The 27,581-nt window shown below is 54.3% G+C and overlaps 1 protein-coding gene across 3 annotated transcripts; it reads left to right on the forward strand.

The window, feature by feature from the left end:
- On the forward strand, nucleotides 1-26,908 carry PLEKHM2 (pleckstrin homology and RUN domain containing M2). Of its 3 annotated transcripts, XM_076356086.1 has the most exons (20): nucleotides 1-105; nucleotides 12,601-12,707; nucleotides 12,863-12,972; nucleotides 13,924-14,023; nucleotides 14,579-14,666; nucleotides 15,175-15,361; nucleotides 17,528-17,587; nucleotides 20,269-20,503; nucleotides 21,683-22,462; nucleotides 22,726-22,795; nucleotides 22,883-22,973; nucleotides 23,285-23,349; nucleotides 23,696-23,784; nucleotides 24,341-24,473; nucleotides 24,561-24,751; nucleotides 25,045-25,110; nucleotides 25,613-25,772; nucleotides 26,006-26,185; nucleotides 26,270-26,386; nucleotides 26,771-26,908. In XM_076356086.1, exons 1-20 carry the CDS (start codon nucleotides 46-48, stop codon nucleotides 26,906-26,908), a joined length of 3,027 nt encoding a protein of 1,008 aa, XP_076212201.1. In that variant the 5' UTR covers nucleotides 1-45. The 3 variants fall into 3 exon arrangements, with proteins under 3 accessions (XP_076212201.1, XP_076212202.1, XP_076212203.1); XM_076356087.1 differs by lacking the exon at nucleotides 17,528-17,587; XM_076356088.1 differs by lacking the exons at nucleotides 1-105; nucleotides 12,601-12,707; nucleotides 12,863-12,972; ... (2 more) ...; nucleotides 15,175-15,361; nucleotides 17,528-17,587 and adding an exon at nucleotides 19,494-19,675.
- Nucleotides 26,909-27,581: the final 673 nt, after the last annotated feature.

Consider the following 27,581-nt stretch of genomic DNA (forward strand, 5'->3'; position numbering starts at 1 on the left):
CGGGCGGCGGCGGCAACGGGAACGGCAACGGCGGGCGGCGGCGCCATGGAGCCGGCGGAGGTGAAGGATCGCATCCTGGAGAACATCTCCCTCTCCGTCAAGAAGGTGGGCGGCGGGGACCCCCGGTGTGGGGCTGGGGTGGCCCTGGAGACACATCCCCCCAGCTCTGACTGGGGTGTAGGGCTGGGGACCCCCCCTCTGCCGGGGCTGTGGGGCTGGGGACAGCCCTGGGGACCCCCTCTGCAAGGGCTGTGGGCTCGGGGACAGCCCTGGGACAGCCCTGGGGACCCCTCTGCCCTGCAGTGTCCCGGGGGACTGCCTCTGCCTGAGGTGCAGGGCTGGGGGACACTCCTGCGGACTCCCCAGACACACACCACCACCAGAGATGTGGGGCTGAGGGACAGTCCCAAGGGGACCCCCCTGCCTGAGGTGTGGGGCTGGAGGACAGTCCTTAGAGACACCCCCCACCCCCCAAGGTAGGGGGCTGGGGACACCCCAGGGACGCTGGGGGACTCTTTGGGACAGGAGTACGGGGTCAAGGACACCCTGCCATTCCTCTGTGCGGGTTTGGGGATGTCCCTAGGGACCCTCTGTGCTGGGAATGTGAGATTGGAGGCATCCTTTTTGCTGGTGCCATGGGACACCCCAGAGGCACCCCTGGGAGTGTGGGGTCACCTGCTGGCCCACCTTGCCAAAGGGACACTGCCAGGGTCACCCCCAGGAGCTGGTCTCTGCTGGTCAGAATATACTGGGGTTACCCCCTGGGGCTCCCCCTTTTCAAAGGGTTTCTTTTTCCTGTGGACAGGACTGGGGGGATCCTGGGGGGATCCCTTTTCCTGGGGCTCTATGGTGGGGGGATCTGGATGAGTCCAGCATGAAACCCTCTTTCCAGAGGTCCTCCCTCCAGGCAGGCGTACGCCATGGGTTGGCCGTGCTCTGGTCTGAGCCCTCAAAGCGGGGGCTCTGAAGACATGTCCCGTCATGCCTTACCTCTCACCTTGTCCTTCTGCTTGCCCCTTGTTTCTCCTTGCCCCTCAGCATCTGCTGCCAGTGAGAGCATTTCTTAAAGCCCATCCCTTTGGTGGGGAACGTGTGCGTGCTGGCACGAAGGGGACCAGGACGCTGGAGCCTGTTTGGGGTGGTCACAGGAGTGAGTTGTAAGGACATGCTGGAAGTTTTGGTTTGGGCCACATGTCCTGCCTGGTCCACATGTGAACTCCAGCCATCTTTGAGAAAGAACGCAAGCTCTGTTTGAGGAGGTAAAGGGAGTCTTGTTCCAGTTTTCATCCCAAGTTTTGGGGGAAAGGAGGCTTTCTGGACTCGCTGACATTTCTCCAGTTACTGGGTTTCCGCTGCCTTATGGAATAGGAGTTTTCCTGTGGTCTGCAGTGTGTCCTGACACAGATTCATCCATGAAAACTTGTCTTACGAGGACCGTCACGAGTGAATTCCTGGCACTATTAAGGAAGGGATGGCCTGACATCACCTCTGGGATGTAGGATGGATGTGCAAACCTTTCCCAGCCTTTCTCTTTTCTTCCATGAGTAACCCTGTCCCCCTGGTCTCTCACCTTTCTGTCCTCTAAAAATTAAGGATAGTCTTTTATCTACCTGGAAATCAGTGGATGTTCAGCCTGCTCCAAGCTCTGTTACGACGCTCTACAGCACTGACCTAGCTGCCTCAGTTTCCCCGTACGTGTAAGGATATACTACTTCCCATACAGGATTTGTTGGACTAGTTTGTTTGCATTCAGAAAATCCTTGGGGATCCCTGTTGAAAAGGCTATAAAATCAACACGGTGGTTATTTTAATTATTATTGTACTTGAACAGGACTCATCAACTACAGCTCTGCCAGCACACCTCTGCCTAGACCCGCCTCAATCTCTGCCAGCTCCTGTCTTGGTCCAATGGTGAAGAGGGGTTTGGGGATTTTTCAGTGCTGCCCCTTTTGCTCTCCTGTTCAGTTCAGAGCAAGAAAGCTCAGGGAAACGTAGGAACCTACGTGAGACTTGAGGCTGACAGACTTATTTACACCATCCCAGCGAAACCAAACTCAGCCACATGGCAGAAGTCCAGCGCCGGCACACCCCTGCTTTTTACCCCCCGGGATGCAGTTCTCCTTCCTTGGGGACGTCTCTCCCCTTTAGCTATGGAGATGCTAATTTTTCCCAACGCTTCCCTGTCTGACTTCAGCCCTCAAGTCCCTGATATTTCTCTTTTTGTCTGTGTTATCGGGGAGAGTAAGGTAGTAGGTTAGGGGAGCAGGTACGCCCTTCCCACGCCCTAGCTGCGCGCTGGGAAATCCTGCTCTCATTCATCCTCCTCTCTGGGTCCGTCTTGAGTAACTCCTCATCGCTGGGATTGTGTCATGGGGCGTGGAGGAGTTTTCTAAGTATCTCGCCTCTGATTTCAAAAGCTTCCTAGCTGTGTAGGTTGCTCGCTCCTTACTTTCGCCATCGTTGCAGGTTTGAGTTGTAGAGCAGAGGGTTTGGATGTGTCTGCGGTGCTGCGCACACCTCTTCACATCACTTTTGGGCCAGATGATGATAGGTTTTCTTTTCTCAGCTTCAGACCCAAAGAGGAGTTTGTGGACTCTCAGCAGTCCATGGACTGCAAGTCGGATGTTATTTTAGAAGACAGCCAGGACTAAACCCCACCTCAAGACTGGGTAAACTGGGACAAACCACTGCTAAGGCTGAGGTACCTGGTTACGATGTCAGGCTTTAAATAGCGGCAGCAGAAAAAATGCCTTATTTTCACCGAGTGGCACAGGGAAAACCATCCAGATGCTTGTCGGCTTCCCTCTGCCTCAGATGGGATAGGCAACGAGCAGCAGCACAGCCTTGGGCAGGGTTTGTGCCGCGGAGACCTGTGGCTGTGACTTTACCTGGCTGCGACTTCAGTTTCTCCAGGGTGCTTCTGAATTTCAGGAGTGGGAGGTCAGAGCACAAGCAGTGATTAAATTCTGTACAAATCAACAGCAAAAAAAGTGTTTCAATTCCAAGTGAATCCCTCAAGCCTTAGTGAACAGGACTGTTTCTCTCTTATTTTCCTAGAAATACATGAGGGATGGAGCACAGCTAGAAAAGGTAGGGATGCAAACCTGCTCGGAGAGGGTAATTACAAACCTGTGGGTTTCTCTGTGTGATACCCAAGTGCCACATCTGGACCGTTTGTGTACTTCACCTGTATCTCGGAGATCAGCTTTGCCATTGACTGCAGAGGTGTGAGATCAGAGGTGTGAGATCAGGCCTCGACTGCAAAGAGAGGGACAAAACATCTAATTTAGACAAAATTGGCTTCTTCAGCTGGAGAGATGTCAAGAGGCTTCTGCCTGCTTCAGGAAGGGTTGGGAGAGCTCAGCAGTAGCGAGTTGGGTCCCTGCTTCAATTCTAGCACACATCCAAGGGAACTGTGAGCATGGTGTTGATTTCCCATTTACAGCTTGTCCTTTCTGTCCTCCCTGGGAGATATAAATTAATTCAGCGGGCAGTGCTTTCTGCTCTGATTACGTGGACGGTGTGATGCCACAGAGCGCGTTGCTTCTGTCTTGTGACCGTTTCTTTTCCCCTTTCCCATCCAGTGCTCCCTCACCCTGCTTTCTGCTAAGAGGGCTGTGCTTCAGCACAAATTACTGTGCAAATTGATGCCTAATCCTTTTTTTTTTTTTTTTAAAGAATTAGGGCTTTATTGAGGCAGAAGGCTGGAGATGGGCATGTTATGGCTCAGTGTGCATTCACCGCTTTCTGTGCATCCTCTCCCAGTGGGGTGCAGACCCTTGTTCACTCAAGTGCTTGTTTTCTTCTAGGAGATACTGCTGTGCATGGCAGCAGTGGGATGAGAGCTGCCTCCTGGTGCCTCCCAGTTGAACTCTTGCCATGATAAGCACACTAGAAATGCCAACAGCTTCAAATCCGTCCTTGGCTAACCATCTCCTGGTAGCTAGAACCTATCACGGCTGACCTGGTCCATGCTGAAGCTGGTAGCCTAGATGTTTTGTATTCTCTTGTTGGATTTCCGTGCCCTCCTGGACATTGCAGTGTGTTAAGGAGAGATTTATTGCTGTCCTGCCTGTGGTTAGGTGGCAAAAATGCGATGTCCTTAAACAGTGCTCCTTGTTGGCAATTCCAGGAGCTAAACTTAAAATCAGAAAGGAGATCAGAATCCAAGATTTTGGGGCTCTTCTCTGTTTTTCAGGCTTTCCTACTGGCTTTGAAGGACACACATTCCCATGAACTCTAGAGCAGCTGATCCTTGGTGCATGTCAGTCAGGAGGAGCGATGGTTTTGCCGATGTTGCAGGAGTTCTTGCCAGAAGCTCTGGCTCTGCTCTGTTTATGCAGGACTTTGGGAAGGTTTCCACTTCCCCCACAGTGAATTAATGCTGTGCCTTTTCTGCTTATCTCCAGATCAGATTTTCAGCCCCGTACCAGTGAAATGCCTTTGCAGTCCCCCAGGCTCTCTGAGCCCTGCCTTCCAACATCTCTGCTTCTCCTGCACGGCGAGGGAGGGTAGATTTGGGGATGGCTTAGTGCCCTCATGTCCTGGAAAGGAGCAGGTAGCACTGGAGTGGAGCATCCCTCCTCAAATCATGTAGGGAACATGCTCATCTCTGGCTGGGTGGATTTATTTAGCCCAGCCGCCGTGACATGGAGGTAGCAATTCTGGAGATGTGAAAATAGCCAAATAGCGACTTGCCTTCTGCTTCCCGTTGAGGGGCACCTCGCTGGCTCTAAGACCACAGGGGTTTTTATCTCTGCCAGGGTATTTCCTCTCGCTCATGTTTGCTCCAGGCCACATCTGCTGTTGCTGTGGGGAGCACGCAGTAGGGATCGACATCGCTCCCGTTGGCAGTCCTGGCCTGCCCCTTTGCCACGTGTACCAGGGTTGCCAGCCACCAGACCACAAGACCACCAGAAGCCCGTGGCTGAAGCTAGCAGCAATCTTGCGGAGCTCATAAGTCAGCCGTGAAGACACAAGGGTCGCTCAGGTGCTTTAGGAAGTCTGCGAATGCTTACAGCTCCGACACTGCGTATTTTGGTGGTCCTCTAAGGGCTTTGCCACTGTTTGGCAAGCAAAGCAAGCCGTTTGTGGTTCCGCTGAGAGCGCAGCTGTGTATTTCTTGGGTTACTTGAGTATTTCAAGGTTTATCTGTTTTGAAATTCCTAATGCCGCATCCTGACATAGGTCTGGCGATGATATGAGGTTCGTTGTCTGCAGTTGCAAGGGGATTGGATTCTGTGGGTACCTAAACTGATGATGTCTCTTTATACCCAGAGGAGGTGTTTCTCAAAACCAGCTCTGGATCTGCTGGTGGACAAGGCTATGGTAGCCTTTTGGAGAGAAAAAAATCCCGTTTGTTCTCCTACCGCTAATGCAAAGTGTTTTTCTGGGAGATCAGTTGGTTTAGGAGGATGAATTGCAGCAGTGGGTTTTGTACAAGGCGCTGAAGCAATGCTTCCGAGCCTCTCTGCCTCCGATTGCACAATTTCAGCGGCTGTTGAGTGATTTCAGCTTTCCCCACTTCTGATATCCTGGTCCAAGAGGAGAAACTGAAATAACTGCGGGCCAGAGGACTTGGTTGATGGGGAGAAATTCAAAGCCGGCGTGTGAGTAAGCGGCAGCTCTCTGGGAGAGCAGCGCCATTACCAAGACTTGCAGGGCACAAGCACCCTGCGCTCGCTTGTTTTGGTGTGTTTGCCAACCAGACTTGTTTTTTTCCTTCCCATGAAATCTGTTTTTTCTGTTATGCCGAGCATGTGACCTTTCCATCTGCCTTCAGTGAGCGCAGGGATCCTGTTCCACAGCAGCCAGCTCTGTGCCCGTCCCCTGCTCCGTGCACTCTGCTCGCCGTGACAGAGGAATGGGATGCTCCCCGCGACTTGCAAGGTGTCACCACTGGAAAAAATCCTGTCCTTGGCTGAGCCACGCGCAGCTCCAGCCTGCTGCAAGGTTTGCTGCTCAGAAATAATGAAGGAAAGCCCTGGAAAAGCCTTGGGGGTGTGGGAGCTGACGAGCGTACGTGTCCCAGGAGGTGACAGCCTTGCTGGCGCTGGATTGCAAATGCTTCAAAGCCCTGCGTTTCCAGCCACGGAGCATCTTTGCTGTGGGTTTCAGCTTCAGCTGTTTCAGGCTCCTGCCTCTGCACATCACGAGCATGCTCTGTTTCTCTCCGGGCTGCTCCAGCGTCACTTGTGGTGCCTTCAACGTGCTGATGTTCTGAGCGTGCCCATGTATTTCATCGGGAAAGCCACAAGAACCAGGCAAGGTGTACCGAGTCCAGGATGGGAAGCTGGGTGCTGAGACTGGTGCTGTTTTGGAAGCTTGTTGTAAGAAATGTTGAGTCAGATCATATATGCAACCTCCAAAACGTCCTGCTAGAGCTGAAGTTTTAGAGCTTTGTGTTATACAAGTGTACAAGAGAGAATAACACCCCTGCCTTGAAATTCAGCCTGCTTTTATGGGTGCTATGGAAGACTAGGAGTTTTCCAGGCAGAGTAGTTCAGCCCCCTCTTTATCCATTTGCCGTTGAATGTCTGTACTCCCCTGAGCAGGTATGAGAGTGCCGGTTCTTATGCGTCTTTCCTGTCCCTTCCCATTGCCTCTTGCCTTGGGGTTGAGCTGCCATCGCTTGCTTGGGACAAGATCAGTCACCTACCACCTTTTTTTGGTGCTCCCTGGAGCTCCAGGCTTGCTCCTGAGGGTGCTCGGCTCCGGGTCCAGCCCCAGACTGAGTGCCAAGACCCAGAGCTGGCTTCTTAATCAGCGTTTTTTTAATCATGTAGTTAGACAGCTTTGCAAGCTGCGTTCACAGGAAACCATACGGGTTTTCTCTTGCTGCAGAGGGTTATTCTGGCTGTGCAGTGTGGTAGGTAATGTGCCACCATCCTTCTCCAGTCGTGCAGTGTGGTGGAAAAGCAGGTGCTGGGAGCAGGCTTGGGAAGGGTTTTGGGCCTAGCAAAGGGTTTGCATCTTCAGCTGCCTGCCTGGATGGCTCACAAAATACTGCCCTCAAAGAAAACCACCTACTTGATAGCTTGGAGGTGTCTTTCCAGCCGCTGGGGAAGACAGTGAGAAGACAGGAATTGAGGCAGAAAAAAGGCTGCTGCAGTTTCTGTTATGTTTTGGCTGTCCGATTGCTGCTTTGTGGTACTGCTTTTGTTTGTGTTGCTGCAGCTGGGGAAAACCCCTCGCCGGTCCATGTGCTGTGGGTGGGAAAGCGGGTTTCGAAGCGCCTCTCGCCTTTCTCATGCAGTGAGCGCCGTGGTTAGGGAGCCGGAGGAATGCAAAGGGTGCCCGACTGGGCTGTTTGCTTTTCTTTTGCCATGTTTGTCCTGTCAAGGAAATACCAAGCAGAACAAGGGAAATGAACTTGGTGTTGGAAAGCTGCTAGTGAAACATCTGCGGGCCAGATTTACGGAGGGGAGATGGAGACTCGGTTGGGTTGTGGCCAGCCGTGAACAGGTCAGAAGACTGTATTTCAATATTTCAATAAGGTTGTAGAAATACTGGAGAGATTTCAAAGGAGAGCCACAAGAATGATTAGATTCGGAGCATGGACTTCACAGTGTGGCTGCCTGATTGTTTTTTGGCATCTCTTGCAACACAGGAGCTCTGCAAATAGGCCTGGAGAGCTTCACACTCCTTGAGAACGGGTGCAATTAGTAGACTATAAAATTGTGCAAGGAATATCCTTTCTCCTGTGTGCCAGAGTGGGGTGTGGTGCATCACTGCAAAAAAAAAAAAAAACAAACAACAAACCAACTCATGATTGATAAACAGCTATTAAATCTACCTTCTCCTCAACGGGGACAAGGTGTGATCGTTAGGAGCGCAAACCCAGTGTTCCCCTCAGTGCAAACCAGCTCTCTGTTGCCTTTGGACAAACGTCCTTCTGCTCTGCTTTCTTCTCAAGTGTGTTTAACTCGCCAGCCTCGAGTGTTTGGGCTTTTGTAACCAGTTCACCGAAGCAGGTTTTGTCTCACGCTGTCGCAACACCGGTGCTCGGACCCAGTTGGGGCTGCAGAGTGGTCTCGGCGGGGATGCCTTCTGCATGGCGATGGCGCTTATTTTGGCCGCAGGAATGTCTATAAATAACCCCGGGCCAGGGCTCGAGGCGTTCACCGTGCCCCATACGAGGCCTCCGTCTGAGCCAGCCTTCAACCCTTCCTTCTGGTTTTGGAGCGTGGAGGAGATGAGGGGAAGCACATCTCTCCGGAAAACCCAGAGATGACCAATGTCGCTTTTGGTTAATGCTTTTTAACGTTATTGCTTGCATCCTTCCTGATTTTCCCCGGCTCGCTGCCCAGGTATGTCAGGGAGCTGCTTTGCGGATGCTTCATAAAGTTTGGTCACCACCTCCCAAACAGGTCTGTCTGCCACGCCGTGATTAGGGAGAGGTTGGTTTCAAATTATTCATTTGTGTTTTATGGCAATTTACAGGAGAGAAGTAAACACTCCATATAAATGCCATTTTTTCAGGGCAGTGCCACATCACTCCTGCCTGTGCTGCACAGTCAGGGTCGGATGCTGGGACTGTCCGTGGTCTGTGCCTCTGCCCCAAGATGCTTGAGGTCTTAATTCCTACGGATTTTGGGCAAGGTGGATCTTGGAGCAGGCCAGCAGGCCTGTGGGAAATGATGCAACTGGATTTTGTTCCCCAACTGGGAAAGCTATTTCACTGTACCTTTCCTCTGTGTGTGTCTTCACCCTTCTTCCCAAGCCCAAAACGCCTCCCCATCAGCTTTTGCAAGTCGCAGCCTTTCGCCACCCTTGCTGTAGGGATGACTCCACCCAGGAGATCCCAAGGCTTGTTCTGTCTTGTTTCCTCCTTGGAAACGTGGTAGCTCGGCAGGGATTCACCTGGTCTCTCCTGCTGATCTCTTTCTGGGGCTTGTTGTGCTCCGGCAAGCCATGCACATCCTTTGCTCAGGGCTGGAAGCCGTTGGCCCTGTTTATTTTGGAGGGATGCTGGAAACGGCACCATTCCTTGATGCAGCACCGTTCCTTGATGCAGCACCATCCGGGGAACGCGGCGGCACACCTTTGTGCCTGTGGGTAGGAGCAAGCACTTGGTGCGCTTCCCTGTGACTGACAGCTTCTAAAATGCTGTGACTCGGCGCGCTCGAATCCAAATCCAAAACTGCTGAGCATGCGTTTCCAGCTTGCAGGGTCCCACGTGCGCAGGGCTGGCGTAACCCCGTGACTCTGAGCGAAGCACAGTCACGCCAGCTCGTCCTCTGGCTCCTGATGTTGCAGAGGGGCAGACCTGAGCTTTTTGGGGTAGGTTTGCTCTGGACATCGCTGTGGGGCTGGGTTTTCCAGCAGCCTCCCCAGGAAGGGGGTGCCGTGCAGGGGTAGCTGGTTTGTGCAGGGCAGGAGGCTGCGTGCTCCTTGCAGAGCAGCTAAAAGTAACACCAAGCCTTAACGTAATGCAGAACGAGCTCTTCAAAACCTAGATCCCTTCATGGGGGAAGATTTGGCTTTTCTAGGGAAGAGAAATCTGTTTTTCAGAAATTCCCTGGTGCTTCTCCGTGTGTGGAGATGTTGAGATGAGACAACCACCGTTTGCTAACGGTTTGCATTCTCTGATGATGGGAGCAGGTCGGTTGCATGTAGCAATGGAGAGGGTTGGGAGCTGTGAACTGGCTGCAGGAAGGACTGTAACAAAGATCTAAGTTATTTTTGGAGAAGGAAGGAAAGAAAAAAAGAGGAAATGCTTCCATTTGCTCATCTCTTTCGCTGCCCAGGCTTGGAGTCTCTCTGTCATGGGGAATTCCTCCAGTCGGTGGCACAGACAGGCTCCAAGTTCCCTCCAAGATGACCTCCCCGAACTGTGTGTGCAGAGCTGGCTGAGTGGCTCCTTGATTTTAGTGGTAAGCTGATGTAGGGCCTGGTTATTTTTGTTTTTCCCTAGCTGTCTCCCACAGCTGCATTTCCTCAAGGGAGCACAGAACCTGCAGAAACACCCAGGACAGGAACCCTCCTCTGAGGGTACCCCAGCTCTCCGCAGAGGTAACAGCCTGGTTGGGAGAAGCCGGGAAGTTCTGCCTTCAAATCCTGGCTCACGTCCCGTATGGCAGGGCCTTTGCTTCCTGCCTCAGTTTCCCCAAAAATGGGATATTTTAGTGAGCTCCAGACAGCTCTTGGAGAACATCCCCCGTGGCTCCGTCTATCCATTGCCAGAGGGATACGGCTCTAAATTATGACTTTGTTTCTTCCTCTAGTGTCCTCTTTGCAGGAGTGAGCTTAAAACACTGGCTGCAGGTAGCTCCTGAAATAGTTCTTGAATAGTGGGATTTTAGGGCATTCTTCTCCCTGCTTGGGTCTGGGCTGCCTATTAATAGTGTAAATCTTCTGGGACAGCTTCCTCCCAAAACCAGCTAAAAGCTGCTGAGCTGAAATGCTTCGGGTCTCACCTGGGTGTTGTGAAACGGTCTGTGCATCGCCGGAGCACCCACAGGTACCTGCAAACAAAACATTATTGCCTATTTCCTTCCCCAGCGGATTTACCTCCTGGACTAGACGGGACAAAGACAGGCTGAACTGCGTTGTGCGATCGGACGAGGGAATTTGGCTGCGATTATTGCGGCTCAGCAGTTCTTTCTCACGTAAGGGCTGGGACCTGCTCCATGCAGGAACACGCCTGGCTCTCCCGTCTTGCCTAAGAGCTCCAGAGAGAGACAAGGTCTTCAAGCCAGGAGGGTGTTGGAGCTAGATATGGTCATGTTTTTAAGAGGATTGTTGTGAGCAGTTCCCCAGGTGCCATGAAGTGTTCTCTGTCCCCTTGATAACTTTTCATAGAATCATTGAATCATTGAGGTTGGAAAAGACCTTTAAGATCATCGAGTCCAACCGTCAACCCAACACCATCACGTCCACTAAACCATGTCCCTAAGCGCCTCATCTACATGTCTTTTAAATACTTCCAGGGATGGGGACTCCACCACTTCCCTGGGCAGCCTGTTCCAATGTTTAACCACTCTTTCAGTAAAGAAATTTTTCCTCACGTCCAATCTAAACCTCCCCTGGCGCAACTTGAGGCCGTTTCCTCTCGTCCTATCGCTTGTTACTTGGGAGAAGAGACCGACCCCCACCTCGCTACAACCTCCTTTCAGGTGGTTGTAGAGAGCGATCTTTACATCGAGACTGGATGATTTTCTAAAGGAGCTTCTCTGGCTCTAGTAATAATTCAGGAGGAGAAACCAGTTTCTGGGGACAGGTCAGACTCGACAGGCACAATACCGTCAAGTTTTGTTTTTTTTTTAAATCTACCGTCTAACTGGTGAGGTTTGGCAAAGATGTATCGGGTCACCAAAATAACGTACGTACGGGTGATGTGTTGTCGTGGCTCAGCTGAACTGTGCTCACTTGTCACCAGCCAGAGCAAATAAACGTGGCATATACAGCTGAGATTACATCCTGGGTGAGTAATCTCCCTGCCTGAATGCCAAGTATGTGCGAGATGGGGACCTAAATAGATCTGTAAGCTCCAGGGGCAGGAGGAGGCCGGTGGGTCAGCTGGGAAGGGATATAGGATTTGGGTGTAAGGGGATTTCTAGGATTTCTATTGAGTGGTTTTACAGAAGCAGAAAAGCAATTTACGCTGAGTCGAGCCTCCAGGGCTGCTGTCAGCAGAGCACGGGGCCAGCGCTGACCTTAGACCTAACTTTGCAGCTGCGAACGGGTTAACTGAGGATGGGTCAAGCTGTCCTGATTTTTGAGAAAGCATCAGCTACGTGACGTGATGTGTCGTAGCGATGCAGCCTCGCCCCAGCAGAGGCAAACGACTCGGGATTAATTGAGCTGCCTTTGTCCCATGCGCATGTGCCTCCGTCCGTATCTGCGCTGCCCTCTGCACCCTCCCGAGTCCCCGCTGCTGTGCGGCCAGGCAATCCGTACCAGCCTGTGTTTGAAAGTCTGGGGCAGCTCTCAGCTGCCCGGCGTCAATACCCAGCATCGTGGCGATCGCTTGAGCCGCCTGTAACAAGAAAACCTCTGTCTCTTCCCGGGATGCCAAAACTGCGCTGAGATTTCACACAGATTTAGCACAGAGCACGCGTGCTGCAAGAATGAGGCCCCTGGACTCAGAGCATCTTTTATACCTGGAAGCAACATCTCTCCGCAACCAGGGTTTCCTGTGCCAAGACCCTGAGACCGAGGAGGGGACTCGTCCATGGCAGAGCCAGAAACGGAGCCCAGAGCCCTGATTTATTTCTGTTCTGAACGGCTTTGCGATGGCTGCATCGCTGCAGAGGAACCACCAAAACCCTGCTGTAGTGTTAGCTGTAAAGGAGGAGGCTGCGCAGCTCAGCCCACCTGCTCAACAAACAGGGAAGTTGGTTGTGCAGCTGCGGCCACGTTGCTGGCACGTCTCTGAAAAATGCACAGATCTTTGTGGGTGAGGTTCTCCCTGTGAGTTACTGCCTTTAGGGTACTCTTGAAACCAATTGCTATACCCTGTGAGTAACCTGCATCAAGGTTTAGCAAGCTGAGAGATTAAAAAAAGCTATTTAATGCTGGCTGTGAGTGTGTTGGCATCTCCATCTGCCTCCTCAGTGGGCTGTAGAAGGGCATTTCAGCCATCCCATCTTTTTGCAGCTGCAGAGCTACTTTGCTGCCTGTGAAGACGAGACGCCGGCCATCAGAAACCATGACAAAGTCCTGCAGCGGCTCTGTGAACATCTGGACCACGCTCTGCTCTATGGGTAAGCGTGGAGCCTGCCTCTGGGCTGCTGGGATGCTTTTCACCGTGCTTTGCCTAGCATGTAGCCTCAGCATGGGGAAGCCATCTAGGCAGTAACTGGGATGGAGACAACGAAGCCCTTGCTTAACCTTCCTCTGGGCTTCTTTCTTCTTCCAGCCTGCAAGATCTTTCCTCGGGCTACTGGGTGCTGGTCGTTCACTTCACCCGCCGGGAAGCCGTCAAACAGATCGAAGTGCTTCAACATGTGGCCACCAACCTGGGACGCAGTGAGTATTCGCAGAAGCTGCCCCGGCTCTGAGGGCAAACCTCGGTTTGGGGACATCTAGCAGGAGGTCCAGGCAGGTTGTGCTGGCTGCGTGTTCGAGGGCTGGAGCTGCAGGCAGATTGAGGGAGCCAGCAGGCAGCTCCCCACTGAGTCCGGGTCGCTTTGCTCAGGCCAAGGAGGTGAGAGTCCTGCCGTAACCGTATGACGGCTCTAGAAATAATTGCACCGTGTCTCAGGATTGGGTGTTGGGTCAGAGACGTAGCCCTGCTTCTGCTGCCTTGAAGCCAAAGCGATCTGCTGGGCCGTGCTCTGGGGAAGGGTTTCTGGCAGATGGGAGGCATCGCCTCTCTCGCCCCAGAATGTCTTGCTGTAGCTGTCATTTGCCCGATGTCGCTTCTCCCCTGCTTCGAGTTGCCTGTAGGATGTTTGGGACCATCGAGGCCGCTTTTGACGCAGGACGGTGCCCAGAGATCTCCCCTCTGCCTGATTATCCCAACACCCTTCATCTCCCAAGCCCCGTACTGGTGAGAGCGGAGCTGAGCGCAGACTCCACCATGCACCTCTCTGCACCTGCAGAATTTGTGTAATATCTCAAATTGCACCTGCGCTGATTTAGAGCGATTCTCCCTCCGTCTCTCCTGTCTCCTGATCCCTCCTGGAAATGCCAGTAGGGTTCCCATCTTGCTGGAGAGACACAGTTGTGTGTCTGCTTCTCAACTGGTTACCACGCGGTCTCTTGTTCTTATTCCCACTCTGAATCACAAATCTGCCCCTTCATCTCCCGCTGACATTTTTCCCCACAGATTTCCCCAACGGTCAGTTGCTCCCCTGAAATGATACAAATGCGAATGAACGATCTGACATGTTTTAACTGATTCATGTTTATTTCCAGGCTTGCTTCGCTTCTCGGGCGTTTCCCCACAGATAAATCTGTCTGCTGCTTTCTTTTCAGGCCGGGCATGGCTGTACCTAGCCCTCAACGAAAACTCCTTGGAGAGCTATTTGAGGCTGTTCCAGGAGAACCTAAGCCTGCTGCACAAGTACTATGTCAAGTGAGTATCCCAGCTCGTTCTCGTTAGGGCACTGGTTGGCATCCCTTCTTGTCAGAAGCAAGCCCTAATTTGCCAGTGGGGAACAAGCAGTTGATCAGGGTCTGATCTTTCCTTGTGGGTTTTGCAGAGGTTTTGCATGATTAATTTAAAGGTCCCAGATGTGGACGCACTGTCCTATATAAGAGGACTTCCATGCATCTCTCCTAGTTACTGCTTTCACTCCCAGTCCTGGATGTAGCCTTTATATTCTTCCATGTTTTCCAAGAAGCTGCTGAGCTCTTGTCCAGGGGGACCCAGCTCTGGTGGACGCCTGGAAATCTGCCCGTAGCTCGGTTCGGGGACAGCACATAGTGGATGCCCGCCTGCTCTGAGCCACGCATATCTGCCCTTAAGCTCTGCCATTGCTCTTAGGAAGAGGAAAACAGCAGGCTCACAGCTCTGAGGCTGTTTATGCGGCAGCTCGGAGACACGCCACCAAGAAAACGGAAGGGTGCTTGTAGCTATTTCTTCTCTTTCCTCCTTCTCTAAAGCTCTTCTGTTTTATCCATGCTGCAGGAACGCCCTGGTTTGCAGTCACGATCATCTGACCTTGTTCTTAACGCTGGTGTCTGGGCTGGAGTTCATCCGCTTTGACTTGGATCTGGTGAGTGTTTTATCCATTTGTCTTGGCTCTGGGAGAGCGGGTATGTGGAGCAGGGAGCGTCCTGGGTGTCACAGGTCCCACCGCTTGGTCCAGGGTGTACCTTCTTGTTGGCCTTCAGCTGAAAACGTGAAGCTGCCACTTTTAGGAAAGGCTCTAGGCTGGGATCTTTGGAGATCCGGCAATGGGATTTATTCCTATTGCTCAGTTATTCCTCTGCATGGTTCGGAAGAGGAATGAGGCAGGTGTGGGGAAGCCAGCTGCGGGGCAGATTGATGGGGATAAAGGAGCTGAGCTCTGCAAGCGCCGTACGAAATGCTGGCGTCGCTCCAGGTAAACACAAAGCCACTGGCTAACCCTCGGTGTCGCAGTGGAGCTGCCGGGTTTCCTCTGAAAGGCAGCAGAAATGGACAGTCAGAGGACGTTCAAGGACAGTCCCATCGTTTCGACTGTGCTAATAACTGTGTGCGGTGACTAGAGCCTGACTCACCCCACGCTCTCTTCTCTGCAGGACGCTCCTTACCTGGATCTGGCCCCGTACATGCCGGATTACTACAAACCTCAGTACCTGCTAGACTTTGAGGACCGCCTGCCCAGCTCCGTGCACGGCTCGGACAGCCTGTCCCTCAACTCCTTCAACTCGGTCACCTCCACCAACCTGGAATGGGACGACAGCGCCATCGCTCCATCCAGTGAAGGTCAGTGGTTTTTTCGGAGATGGGTGCGGTCAGGCCTTTGTGCTCCCACATCTCCTTCGGCTGAGCTGCTGGACCGGGCGAGATGCCGAATGAGGTAGCAAATGATGGGCTGGAAGAGACCAAAGCGAGAGACCCAGCAGTTAGGCTGTGAGTCTCTCCTGTCTTGCCTTGGGAGGTGCTGGGATTTAAGCTGTGGACAGCCCCTTTGCCTCGGACCAGGAGAGAAGGACTTCCCATGCTAGTCACCTCAGGCCACGTTTCCATCCCGGGGGGGGTGTTTTAGCAGGAACTGGAGAAATCTCCCCATGGAGTGAAAATCGTGTCTGTATCTGAACATGGCTTCCAGTTCAGAGCAGGTACGCAGGGCTGCAGAGGACCTTTTTTAACTGCTTATTTTGCAGTCCAGAGACCGAAATAGGCTGGAGGTGGTGGGGAATAGTTTCCAGAGTCTTTTCTCCATGTCCGCAGTCTGAGGGAAGGGCAGCCAGTGGTCTCAGAGGTGCTGTTTTTTCCTCTTTATGCATCTTAACTTGAGCAGCCTGATAAGTTGTCGTACTCACCCCCTTATCGCTATCAGAGAGGACTGGATGTTGTTCCAGATGAACTGAGAAGACTTATACCTTGTGCCAGCCCCCTTAACCTGCTTCAGGCTGGAGCAGGGAGCTGTTACACTGCATGAAGCATGTTGAGGTGAAGGAACAGCTCTGCTGCTGCTGTTCCTAATCCAAAATACGTTGGCGCTGTTCCTTTTTTGATGTCAGTTTGAACAAAGCGAGATCAGGGGATTCTGGAACAGATGGGGTGATGCGTGCCGTTAATTGGATGCAGTGAATTCAGGACCGAGTCCGCATACGGACAGGTTCCCTCCGAGACGAGGGTCTGCCAGTTGCCTTTTATGTGCAAGATAGAAACTGCAGACTAATATTAAAGATGCTGAGAAGGAACAGCCCGGGAAGCAAGATGCAGATGTGGGGATGGGCGTTAGCATCGTTTTAGCAAAGGGCTTTGAAGCACAGCACTGTCTTGGGCTCACCCACAACATCTGCGCTCGTGCTGTGAGCGTGAAAGGGTTTGCTTTCGGGGACTTGCTTATGCCAAACCTCCAGCATCCAGGTAAGTTGGAGACAGCACGAGGAGCCTAGCAGTAAAAGTCACAGGAGGAAGCTCCTCTGTCCCCGGAGGTTTGGCATAAGCAGCCATTTCAGTGCATGCTGCACCCCCTGGGCTTGTATTCCTGTTCCTCCCTCAGCAGAACATGTCTTGGTGCCGGCACATCTCCTACTGTCCCTGTTGACTGGGCACAGGGTGTCACTTAGGTTTGGCTACGCTCTCCAGCCCGTCTGGTGGATGGAAGCTTAATGCTCAAGAGAAGAGGGGTTTGGAGTAGAGATCCAGGAGATTTTGGAGCTAGATTTTGGTTTTAGCATCGTCGCAAGCTATTCTGTGTGTCCGGGCAGCGGTTGTGATCTGTGTCTCAGTTTCCCCATGCGTAGAGGGGTTTGGTGCTGACGTAGAAATGCCGCGCCCTGTTGTGGGACCAGGATGGTGGAGGTGTCGGAGCCCTGGAGGGCAGGCATTGCCGCTCTTCCTCCGGCGTGGAGGAATTGAACTTCAATAACTTATTTCACTGCTCATCATTTCAACAGGAGCATCTCGCTACCCTGGGAGTGTAGGTGGAGCTGGGGATTTTAGGATCAGAGGACAAATTTTTCCCTTTAATCAGACCCCTGGCTTTGCAAACATTAGTGAGTCAAACATCACAGTGTCTATGGGAGGTAAACGTGAAGTGGGGAAACTGAGGCACAGAGCAATTAAATTGCTTCCGAGAGGGGATCCCTGATTAGGTACACAAGCCCTGGATGACACCAACCGTTTTTCTGTTTTAACTTTCCAGCAGCTCGCATAATGGGGCCTTCATCCTTCTCTGGTCCCGTTGTAGCTCCCATAACGCAAACATCCAGCAGGAGCAACCATTAGTGCAGCTGGTTTCCATTTGCACCCATGTTCCCTAATGATTTTCTCATGCGTTTCAGATACTGGTGGAAGATTGTTTTGTTTTCTCCTTTCCCATCTCCCTCCCCAAATCCCCTTCACACTCTCCCCTGTCCCCGCTCCCTCCCCACTACTTGTATTTCTAATCCTGAGTTTTATCCCTCGTTTTTGTAGATTATGATTTTGGAGATGTCTTTCCAGCAATGCAGACCATGCCCAGCAGAGACTGGGAAGGTGGGACATACTCGTCTGTTACAACATTTTGTTTTTCTCTCTGCATTGCTGCCACCTGAAGCTTGCTGCATGCTCCCCGGTTCACTTCTTTAACGAGCAACCACCGCATCTTGATGGAATTCGGTAGAGGCAGAAAGGAGAGGAAAAGATCCCCCAAGGTGGGAGGTTGTGTGTCTCATCCGTAAGACCACGTGCAAAGCTTTCCCCAACTCCTGGTGTATGCAGGCACGCTCACCTGGCCGTATATCCCGGAGCGGAGGATTGTTTTCCTGCCTCTGACGATGCCTCCGTGTCTTCTAGACGTGTCTGCCCCAGCGCTCGGCGTAGCAGACGCGAGGCTGGAGTTTCGAGCGCGGTTCTGTGGCTGCTCAATACGTTGCGGCCTGTGTTGATAAAGGAGCCTTTATACCAGGTTACAAAAGAAAAGCTGCAAAATCGCCCCCGCCGCGAAGCTGGCAGGCAGGGATCAGCGGCCGTCCAAAATGAGCATGACCGTGCCAGCTGACCTCACACCGTAGATTTCCTCCGTGGGGTAAAGCACACAGGGTGCTGATTGAAAAACTGATCCACCTTCATTGATTTCCTGAAAGCCCTGGAAAACAGCTGAATTAATTCTGCTTTCTTTAATTTTGGGCCTTTTGCAGGGATTAATTTGGGAGGTTTTGTTTTCCTTGGACCCTGCTCTCCTGTATCAAAACATCTCTCGAAGCCACAACATCCAGCACATCGCTGTGCTCAGTTTGAGTCACCACACTTCTCTTTTTTTTCTTTTTTTATTTTACCACTTTTAAAACCAACTTGTCAGCTATGTCTGGCCTTTACAGTCAAGAGCACGTGCCCATTTTAGAGGAACTTGTTCTCCTTCCTCCACGTGCAGTCCCTCTGTGTATCCTTTGCATGTCACAGGAGTAGGAGACTTCTCTGCTTTACCCCTGGAGGAAATATACCCGTGCTCTGTCCTTTGCAGCTGAAAGCTGGATGGAGCCCCGGGTCTGAATTGCCTTGGCTGGTACCGCCTGAATATTTGGGGAAATTCTGCCTGAATTCCATGTGGATGGCTCTTGGGCTCTAACATGCTCCCTCTCATCTTCTTTCTTACCCCACGCGCAGAGATGCTCACAGAGATGGTTTAACGTATCCCTGAAGCTTGAGCGTACACCTAGAGGGTACAAACCACGTTTCTAAACCCAACACCCGGCGAGCAACTTAACCGTGGGTGTTGGGTGCAGGCTGGGAGAAGCCAAGGGATGCTGGGGGCAGATCCCTCCGGCTTTCGGAGGCGTGCACGGATCCCGTGTGCAGGTCCTGGTTGCAAAGCGGTGCCAGTGTGATCCACCGCTGCTCCGGGCTGGGTTACTGTGTGCTGAGCAAACCTCGGCTGTAGCAAAGTTTTCATCGTATCCCCCCTGCGAGCTTAGCTTACCAATGCATTCCTTGCTGTTTGTACACAGAGCAAGAGGTTAAGAAAGTTGGGGCAGTTCCCCATTTTCAGCAAATGCATTTTGGGGTAAAATCCTGTATTTTGGACAAAGATTGTTGTGTCTCAACAGAATCAGCAGGGTTTAGGCAAAAGAAGCGATGTTCATTTTGGTGATACAGGCTAGAAGCCTGGGGCTGAAATTGCTTTTAAATGTTTTATTTTCCCTTTAACGTAGACATTAAAAATCCACCCGATTTACTTCCCTTGACAGAGGTCACACCCTCCACGCTGCGGGGCAGGCGTTTCAGCAGGAACAAAGCAGCGTTTTGAAATCGGCCGTCACAAAACTGCCTTTATTAGATTTTTTATAAGAGGCTTCATTTTCCTACTCAAAACCTACGCCCCTGAATCAGTCTGCCAGGGCTGTGGTTTCCTTCAGAAGGGGTTTCCCTGCCTAGCAAGAGGTTTCTAGCTGTCTTTGGAAATGCAGGGTGCTGGAGAAGAGAAGGGCATGGGTAACCTTCCTTTAACCCTGATTTTGTGGACAGATAACTCCGAGCATGACTCCTGTAGCCCTTCTCCGCTGCTCCTTTTCCCTCTGAAGACTAACATGGACCAAGCTGGTTGTGCTACGACCTGTCTGTGCAGCCTGCTGTCCTCAGACCCTGGTGAATGCTCTGTCCCCCCCCTCCACCACACTTCCAGCCCCCCGTGTGTGTCTTGTGCAAGCAGAGAAAAGCAGCCGGTTCCATAAGGATCACTGCTCTACGGGCTGGCTCTGTTTCTGCCCTTCTAGCCGAGCGAGCGTCTTCCTAAGACCCAGTCGCAGGGGAGAAGCAGCAATGCGGGGCAGCAGCCTCTTTAGCTCTTTGTCATCTTGCTAAGGAGCACCGTGGCCCCAAAACCCCTCAAGTTCCTTCCCAAGGACGCTACCTCTACATCTTAATCCGGCTGCCGGCTCCTGGGTGACCGAGCTGTTATTTCCAGGCGTTGTCTAAATTGCAGCGGGTGCAAAATGCAGAGCGATGCTGGGGTGCGCGCTGGCCTCTCTGTCCCTCCTCGCAAAGAGCCTGCTGCCTGCAGCAATCTCTGAAGCTAAGCTGGTCCGACAGCACTCTGCCAGTGCCCGGGATGGTGTCCCTGCGAGCAGTATTGTGATCCTGTAGTGCCCCGAGCCCCCAGTGCGCAGCTTTGCTTGATTTGACTTGATCCAGGTGCCCGAGCTGACATTAATTCTGCTCTTCCCTTCTTGTCTTTGCAGATGGAGACCTCACGGACACACTCAGCTGCCCACGCTCCACTGCCTCAGAGGCGAACGGCAGCAAGGCCTCCGTGAAGAGCCCGACGCAGCGCTACAACCCCTTCAACGAGGAGAAAGCCGACGCGCCGTCCTCCACCGAGACCACGCCGGTGCACGCAGCTTCCCAGGAGAAGGCAGAAGCCACCCCTGAAGGAACGGATCAGTCCGAGAGCTGCACAGAGCTGGAGGTCATCAGGTAGGGACAGAGCTGCCTGGCCTGGAAACATGCCCCGAGTGTCATCTGTCACCAGATGTTGATGATATGCCAGCCCTTCTAGCCCAACGGAGACAGCATCTGTGGTGTAGCCTTTCTACAATCATGAGAAAATGGTTTTATACCTCCAGACACCAGCTGATGCTCTGTAGGCGTCAACAGAGCTGGTCCCTTGGGTCTGTAGAGCTACAGGCTGGCTCGACATAAACACCTTTGCCTGACCGTCTGTGTCGGAGAGCTCAGAGGAAGCCGTGAGCTTTTATTTGAAGTTTTCTCCAGCTGGTGGCAGGTTTGCAGCAACTCTGGGTCTCAGATCTTCTCTCCCGTCCTTCCTCTTGTTTGTCAATGAGCTGTGGCTAAACCTGTTGAGGGAGATGCCTCCGCAGACCTGCTGGCCTGTGTTTGACACTTGCAGAGGAGATCCCCAGGGGTCCCTTGGAGCCCTTAAACCCAGACGAAGAGCTCAAGGCTCTGTCTGCTCACACTCAGGGTTGGGGGCACCCCAAAAGCAGCCCAGCAGGCCTGTGCTTTGTTCTTGCACCCTGTTTTTCCTGGGAGGAGCAGAGGAGCTGGGTTCTGTCGCACCCTGTCTGCACTCCTGCAGACACACGGGAAGAGGAGCACCGTGCTCGCTTCCCAAACAAGAGTGACCTGGCAGCAGTTTGGGTGCCATGGGAGGCCTGAACACTTCCGCAGCCGGCATCCCGGTGTGCCGTTCGGCTGGAGCAGGCTCCAGCCTGCATCTCCCTCTTCTGGCAGGCGGGGACACGGCATTCCCACGTCCTCTTGAAACCTTCTCCCTTCCCAGCATCTTGCTCTCAGACGGGGATTTCTCCCACGTCACTTTAGCTCCGCATCCATTTGTGATCCCCTTTGCAGCCAAAGGAAGCCCAAGATGCTGCGTCCGGCAGCCGATGACTCTGTTCTTTTTTGGATAGGTAGGAAACAGTGTCCATACCCTGCTTTTCTTGTGACGGCTGGCATGGAGACGGGGGCTCTATGTGGCCGCACACTGAGCCATGTTCTTGATGCAAGGATTTCTCTGCAACGGGGAAAATTGCAAAGGAAGGTTGTTGGGAAAGGGTGGGACCCCCTCTCTATATTGCAGCAGTCTAAGCAGGCACAGATGAGTGACATCTCTACTGGTCTCTCACCATGCAGGTTAGCCAAGAAGAAGAAAACAGGCAAGAAGAAGAAAGCAAAGCCCGAGGAGCCAATGAACACCCCTGCGCCCGTAGTGCCCGAGACCCAGCAGGCCAGCGGAGACAGCGGCATGAACGGGCTGAGTGACAGAGAAGACCCTCAGAGAGACGATGGTCCCGCTGCCCCGGCTGGTGAGCCAAGCCCAAGCGGGCGGGAAGAGGGTCGTGACCGTTCTGCCCTCAGCCAGCTGGCTCTACGCATCCCCGAGATGAAGGACACGTCCATGGAGAGTGTGGGGCAGCCGCTGAGCAAGGTGATGGACAGGCTTAACGGGCAGCTGGACCCCGGTGGCTGGAATGCCCCCCTCGAGCCCCCCGGGCAGTCCTTTCGGACTGGCACGCCAGGGGAGACCCCGGATGGATCGTCCTCTGGCGACTTTAGTGAGGGAATTTCAGCCCCCATGGACTTCTACCGCTTTACCGTCGAGAGTCCAAACGCTGCTGCACCAGGTGGTGGCCACCATGACGCTCCAGGGCCTGGCCAACCGCCACATGTTTCTGGTAGCCCTGAGGCTCCTGAAGAAGAAGAAAGCAGAGAGGGAGAAGCAGCTGGGGCAGTAGAGGAGTCTGGAGGGGCGAGTGATGAACCCCAAACTGGCCAGACAGAAACTGCCAACCCCCAGGCTCTCCACGAGCCGAAGAAGGAGCAGCCCAGCCCTTCCCCGAGCAGCGCCGAGGACTCTGGCGTGGAGGAAGGGCAGGGCAGCCCTTCGGAGCTGACCCATCCCTCTGAGTTCAGGTGAGGCTGGGTTTGCTCAGCAGGGAGAGCATCTTCCAAACAATCTTGAGCTCGAGCTCTCACTTTTCCCTTTGTCCTCGGTTTGGGGGGCAAAGCCCATCCTTTTCCAGGAGGAAGATGAGGCACAAGGGGTCAGGAGGAGAAGGTCTTGGGGGGCTAACAGGTGCCCAAATCATGGACAAGTTCAATAAGGAAGGGGATTGCCCTTCCTGGACTCACCCAGCCCCACGTCTATGTCCATCCTCTACTGTCTCTCTTCACAGGGTGGATAACAACCATCTCCTCCTGCTGATGATCCACGTCTTTCGGGAGAACGAGGAACAGTTGTTCAGGGTAAGGTGGTCACCATCGATCTCCTGCAAATGACCGGCTCTGTGACTGCATTGGTTGCAGGCTGAGAGCTCTTTCCTCTCCACGCAGATGATCCGAATGAGCACTGGGCACATGGAGGGGAACCTGCAGCTGATTTACGTCCTGCTGACAGATTGCTACGTGTACCTGATCCGGAAAGGTATCCCGTCCCAACAGCCTCTGTGCTCAGCTGCAGGGAGGGAGGCTGCTTGTCCATAAATTAGGGCACCATAGCTCACTACCTTCACTGCCAGCTCCTGCCCAGTTCTCTCGGGTCCCCCAGAGTCACAGTAGGGAGCTCAGGTTGACTTGTCACCCGAGAAGCCCTGGGACACGTGCCCCGCAGCTCCGTGCTGCCTGGGACACGGCTTGGTTTGCAGGTCCGTCACTGCTGCTGCGCAGCGGCCCAGATCCGGGCAGCGCTTGGGGTCCTTTGCCCCTCTTCACGTGGCTCTTTTGTGTCTGTGCCAGGGGCAGCGGAGAAGCCGTACATGGTGGAGGAGGCCGTTTCCTATAATGAGCTGGACTACATTTCGGTGAGTGCAGCCTGGGTCGGGTCAGCCCTCTTGGAGGGAGCGGGAGTGGGGGGGTCGGTCCTCACCTCTCCGTCCGCAGGGGTGTCAGGAGCGTCACGGTGGGGTGTTTCTGTGAGGCGCTCTGTCCACAGGGAGCATTTTGGCCAGTGAATCTTTTGAGACTGGGAGAGTTAGAAGTGATCCCCCCTCAAATGCCACCTCTGCGGGTGCCCAGCTTGCTCGTATCTTTGCATGGGCAGCAGAGCGACCACTGACCTTCTCCCCCGGGGCCAGAAGCCAGGTTCAGCCCTGCTTCACCACCCCTCGTCCCCCACCTGGCTTCCCTAACCGGTCATATGTGGCACAGGTTGGGCTGGATCAGCAGACGGTGACTCTGGTGTGCACCAATCGGAGGAAGCAGTTCCTGCTCGACACCGCAGACGTGGCTCTCACCGAGTAAGCAGGGACCGGGTGGCAGAACCGTGGCACTTTCCTCCCGGGGTGCAGGACGTCTGGCCAGCACCTTGGACTCCCGGCGTGACTTGGGGAATGCAAGAGACTCCAGTGACAGCCCTTCACGACAAAGTCCTGCAACCAGAGGGGGTTTGGGGTTTGGTTTGATGCCACCGGCTAAACCCTGCAGGCACTGGGCGATGGAGACTGTGTCCCCTTTGTGTCACTTGGGATGAGTAGGGACGAGGTCTTGAGTTTCAGGGCACGTCCCCGGGTCTCTCTGTGTGTTGTCAGCTCAGGGAGGTGACCTCTTCAGGGCCTGGATGGTCATACTGGGATCTGTGTTGGGATGGGTGTCCATCTCCCAGTCTCACCCGTCTCTTTCCTCGAGCTCAGACTTTGCAACCCCCGTCGCCTTTGGTCTGTGAGGTTGATTTTGAGACCCTTTGGGCTGGAAGACCAGAGGCCCACGTTGAAGGGAAGCCCCTTCGGCATGAGAGCGCGTGAGGGAGATGAGGGGCTGTTTGCCCTGGCCTCATCAGAGATCTCTGTCTCTCAGGTTCTTCCTGGTCTCCTTGAAGTCAGCCATGATCAAAGGGTGCCGGGAGCCCCCATACCCCAGTATCCTCACGGATGCCACCATGGAGAAACTGGCACTCGCAAAGTTCGTGGCCCAGGAGTCCAAGTGCGAGGTGAGTTTGGATATCGCAGCCATCACTACATGTGGCGGAGGCTCAGGGAGACTCCCTCCCGTTGACTTCCCCACCTGATTCTCACAGGCCTGCGACGTGGTTGTGCGTTTCTACGGCCTCGTTCACTGGGAAGACCCCATGGACGAGGCGTTGGGACCCGCCAACAATAGCTACACCTCCGCCGAAAACGCGGTCACCAAGGACGGCATCCTGCACTACAAGGCGGGGACCTCCTACCTGGGCAAAGAGCAGTGGAAGACCTGCTTCGTGGTGCTCAGGTGGGCACCGGGGCTGTGGGTCGGGACTGGGGTCAGCCAGGGCTCGTCAGAGAAGGCGCTGGGACCAGATTGCTGCCCAGGAGCTGCTTGGGAGATGGAGAGGACCCATCTTGTCACCTGGGGGGCTAAAGCCACCAGTTGTGGCTGCCCAGCAGCAGGAACGCAACCCCACAGGACTGCGTGGGTGGAGAGCAGGGCAGAGTGGCTGTGGGACCAAAGGCAGAGGTTGTTTGTGCAGTTGCCGGGGCCGAGCTGACTCCAGTTACCACCTCTCTCATCTTCCCAAACGGCAGCAACGGGATCTTGTACCAGTATCCGGACCGCACGGACGTCACCCCTCTGCTCTCCATCAACATGGGGTAAGCAGCTGGTAGGATGTAGCGCCCAGATTTGGCGGGGATCTGGGGATCAGGAGCTCCTTGGGATGTTCGGGGAGGTGTTTCTGGGCAAATCATGATCTAGTCTGTGCCACAGGACTCCCTGCTTGCTCCTGGCTGAGTACAGATGCCCATTTGCTTTGGCTCCGGTGCGTGTAGCTGGAGATGGGCTCGTTTCCTCCTGGGTTTTGCATGCCAAGCCCACCCTTTGACGGGGAATTGGCCTCTGAAGGGCTGGCATGCCCCTCCAAGAGCCACGCTGGGCGACCTCCACAAACCCACCGTGCTCAACTCCAGCTCCACCACGATGTGCAGAGACGGAGGGCATCCCTGGAGCAACCGCAGGGGATGTCACAAATGGGAAACGAATGCTTGTGGGGGAAAGGGGTGACGTGCCGCGCAGGGAGGGCAGACAGAGGCTGTTTTCAGGCTAGCGCTGGCCAGTCCATCCCGCTGACCTCCATCCCTCCCCCCTCTCTCCCAGTGGCGAGCAGTGTGGGGGATGCCGGCGCTCCAACACCACCGACCGGCCCCACTCCTTCCAGGTGATCCTGACGGACCGGCCCTCCCTGGAGCTGAGTGCCGAGAACGAGGAAGATATGGCGGACTGGATGCAGTACTTCTGCCAGGCTGTCTCCAAAGGGGTGAGCCGGGGACAGGCCCCCAAGCGCGGGTGCATCGACCCCCCTTTTTCGCCCGGAGCCCCTTTGGGGCACAGCCCAGCCGGCACGGAGCTGCCGACAGGAGCGGGGATGTCTGGCAGGGGTGAAGCAGGCAGTTTTCTCCCGAGCCGGGAGGGCTTCCCCACGAGGCACCCTGTGGAGATGGGGCTCCTTCATGCCAGACTTTAACCCCCCCCTTTCCCCACCCCGTGCAGGTGATCCCCCAAGGTGTTGCCCCTACGCCTTGCGTCCCCTGCTGCCTTGTGCTGACGGACGAGAAGGCTTTCACCTGCCATGAGGACTGCCAGACGAGCTTCTTCCGCTCGCTGGGCACCATGGAGCTGACGGACATCACTGCCATCTCCACAGAGGCTGGCAAGGAGTACTGTATCTTGGTGAGCATGGTGCTTCGGGGCCAGACAGCCCAGGGCTGGGCAAGGACCGCGGTGGTAACGCCCGGCCTCTCTCTTGATGTTTAGGAGTTTGCTCAGGACCGCAAGCAGTTCCTGCCCCCCTGGGTCCTCTATTTTAGTTGCACTACAGAACTGGAGAGGTTTCTCTCGGCGCTGAACGCCACATGGAGGAACATCTACCAGGTGAGCGTGCAAGGCTGCGTCACACCCTTCCTCCGGCAAGGAAGGGTGAACGGGGCCAGCGCCCTCCGAGGAAGGAGTGGGTGATTTTTTCCCTGCAGGGTGAACCCAGCTTTCCCACAAAGGGCAGGAAAGCCACGGAGCCCCTCCGTATCCATATAACTGTGGGATGTGGGATTCAGAGCTTGAGTGCCCTGGCAAGGAGGGCCATGAGCATCCAGGACTGGCAAGGGGAGTGGGGGAGGAACCTGGCTCAGCCCCGTGCCCCTCCGTCACCTGTATTTATGACACAGGCGACTTTCCTGTCTGTTTTTGAGGTGGTTTTACAACAAGGAGAAGTGGCTGTCATTCGTTCCCCCTCCTGACTGCCCCACACGTGTGTTTCAGGTCGACCTCCTGCACAAGGCCATTCTGGATGCCGCCATCAAGAAGAAATGCGAAGACGCTCAGAGCCTCATCGACAGCGCCTGGCAGCGCAGCGACAGCCTCTGCCGCGGGCGAGCGGAGCGGGACCCCTGGTGTTAACCCTGGCTGGGGGGGGGGGGGGAGGACAGCTGATGGGGGGGGCTCATTTTTGGAGAGCAGGGCCTGTATCTGGCTGCCCTGCAGCCAACTGGCACCCCAAACCCTCCTGCCATTGCTCGGTCCCCACCAGGAACGTGCCTGCAGGCATGGACCCCGCAAACCGTCCCCACCATGCTCTCCACCGAGTCGGGGATGTCCAGCGTGTTTTGGGGAGCAACCGGACGCTTCACCACGCTGGAGACAAGGCCGAGCTCGGCTGCTTTCCTTGTACAGCCGTGCAGGCGAGCCTGCGCCCTCCTTGTCCAGCTGTCACGGGGCAAAATAATTTGCCGTTCACGGAATAATATCCCACTAGTAGTGAGGGAGAGGGTGGGAGCGGGGTGGGCTGGGGATGAGCATCTCCCCGTCGCGGCGGGGAGCAGGACTGAGGTGTTGTTCATTTTAGAACAGGGCAGGGGCGCGGAGGTGGCGAGACGGGAACACTAAATGGCTACCGTGCATGTTTTCTCCTTGCTAATACAATCACCAAGTACGGCACCGCTTTGCCTCCTCCTCCTCCCAGGACCGCGCGCCTCTGGACATCACAAAACCACTCTCCAGCTTGTCGATGAGATTTGAGGGTACGGAAGAAGGACCGGGGCCAAAACTTTGGCCTTGAATATCCCGGCGCGGT

The sequence above is a fragment of the Aptenodytes patagonicus genome, chromosome 19 (genome assembly GCF_965638725.1).
Source record: "Aptenodytes patagonicus chromosome 19, bAptPat1.pri.cur, whole genome shotgun sequence".
NCBI lineage: Eukaryota > Metazoa > Chordata > Aves > Sphenisciformes > Spheniscidae > Aptenodytes > Aptenodytes patagonicus.

Excerpts from the sequence above, each read along its gene's own strand:
- PLEKHM2 (XM_076356086.1), top strand. The coding sequence starts at position 46 with ATGGAGCCGGCGGAGGTGAAGGATCGCATCCTGGAGAACATCTCCCTC. Across the intron at positions 106-12,600 it reads TCTCCCTCTCCGTCAAGAAG|CTGCAGAGCTACTTTGCTGC; the intron begins GTGGGCGGCGGG and ends ATCTTTTTGCAG. Across the intron at positions 20,504-21,682 it reads ACAGAGCTGGAGGTCATCAG|GTTAGCCAAGAAGAAGAAAA; the intron begins GTAGGGACAGAG and ends CTCACCATGCAG.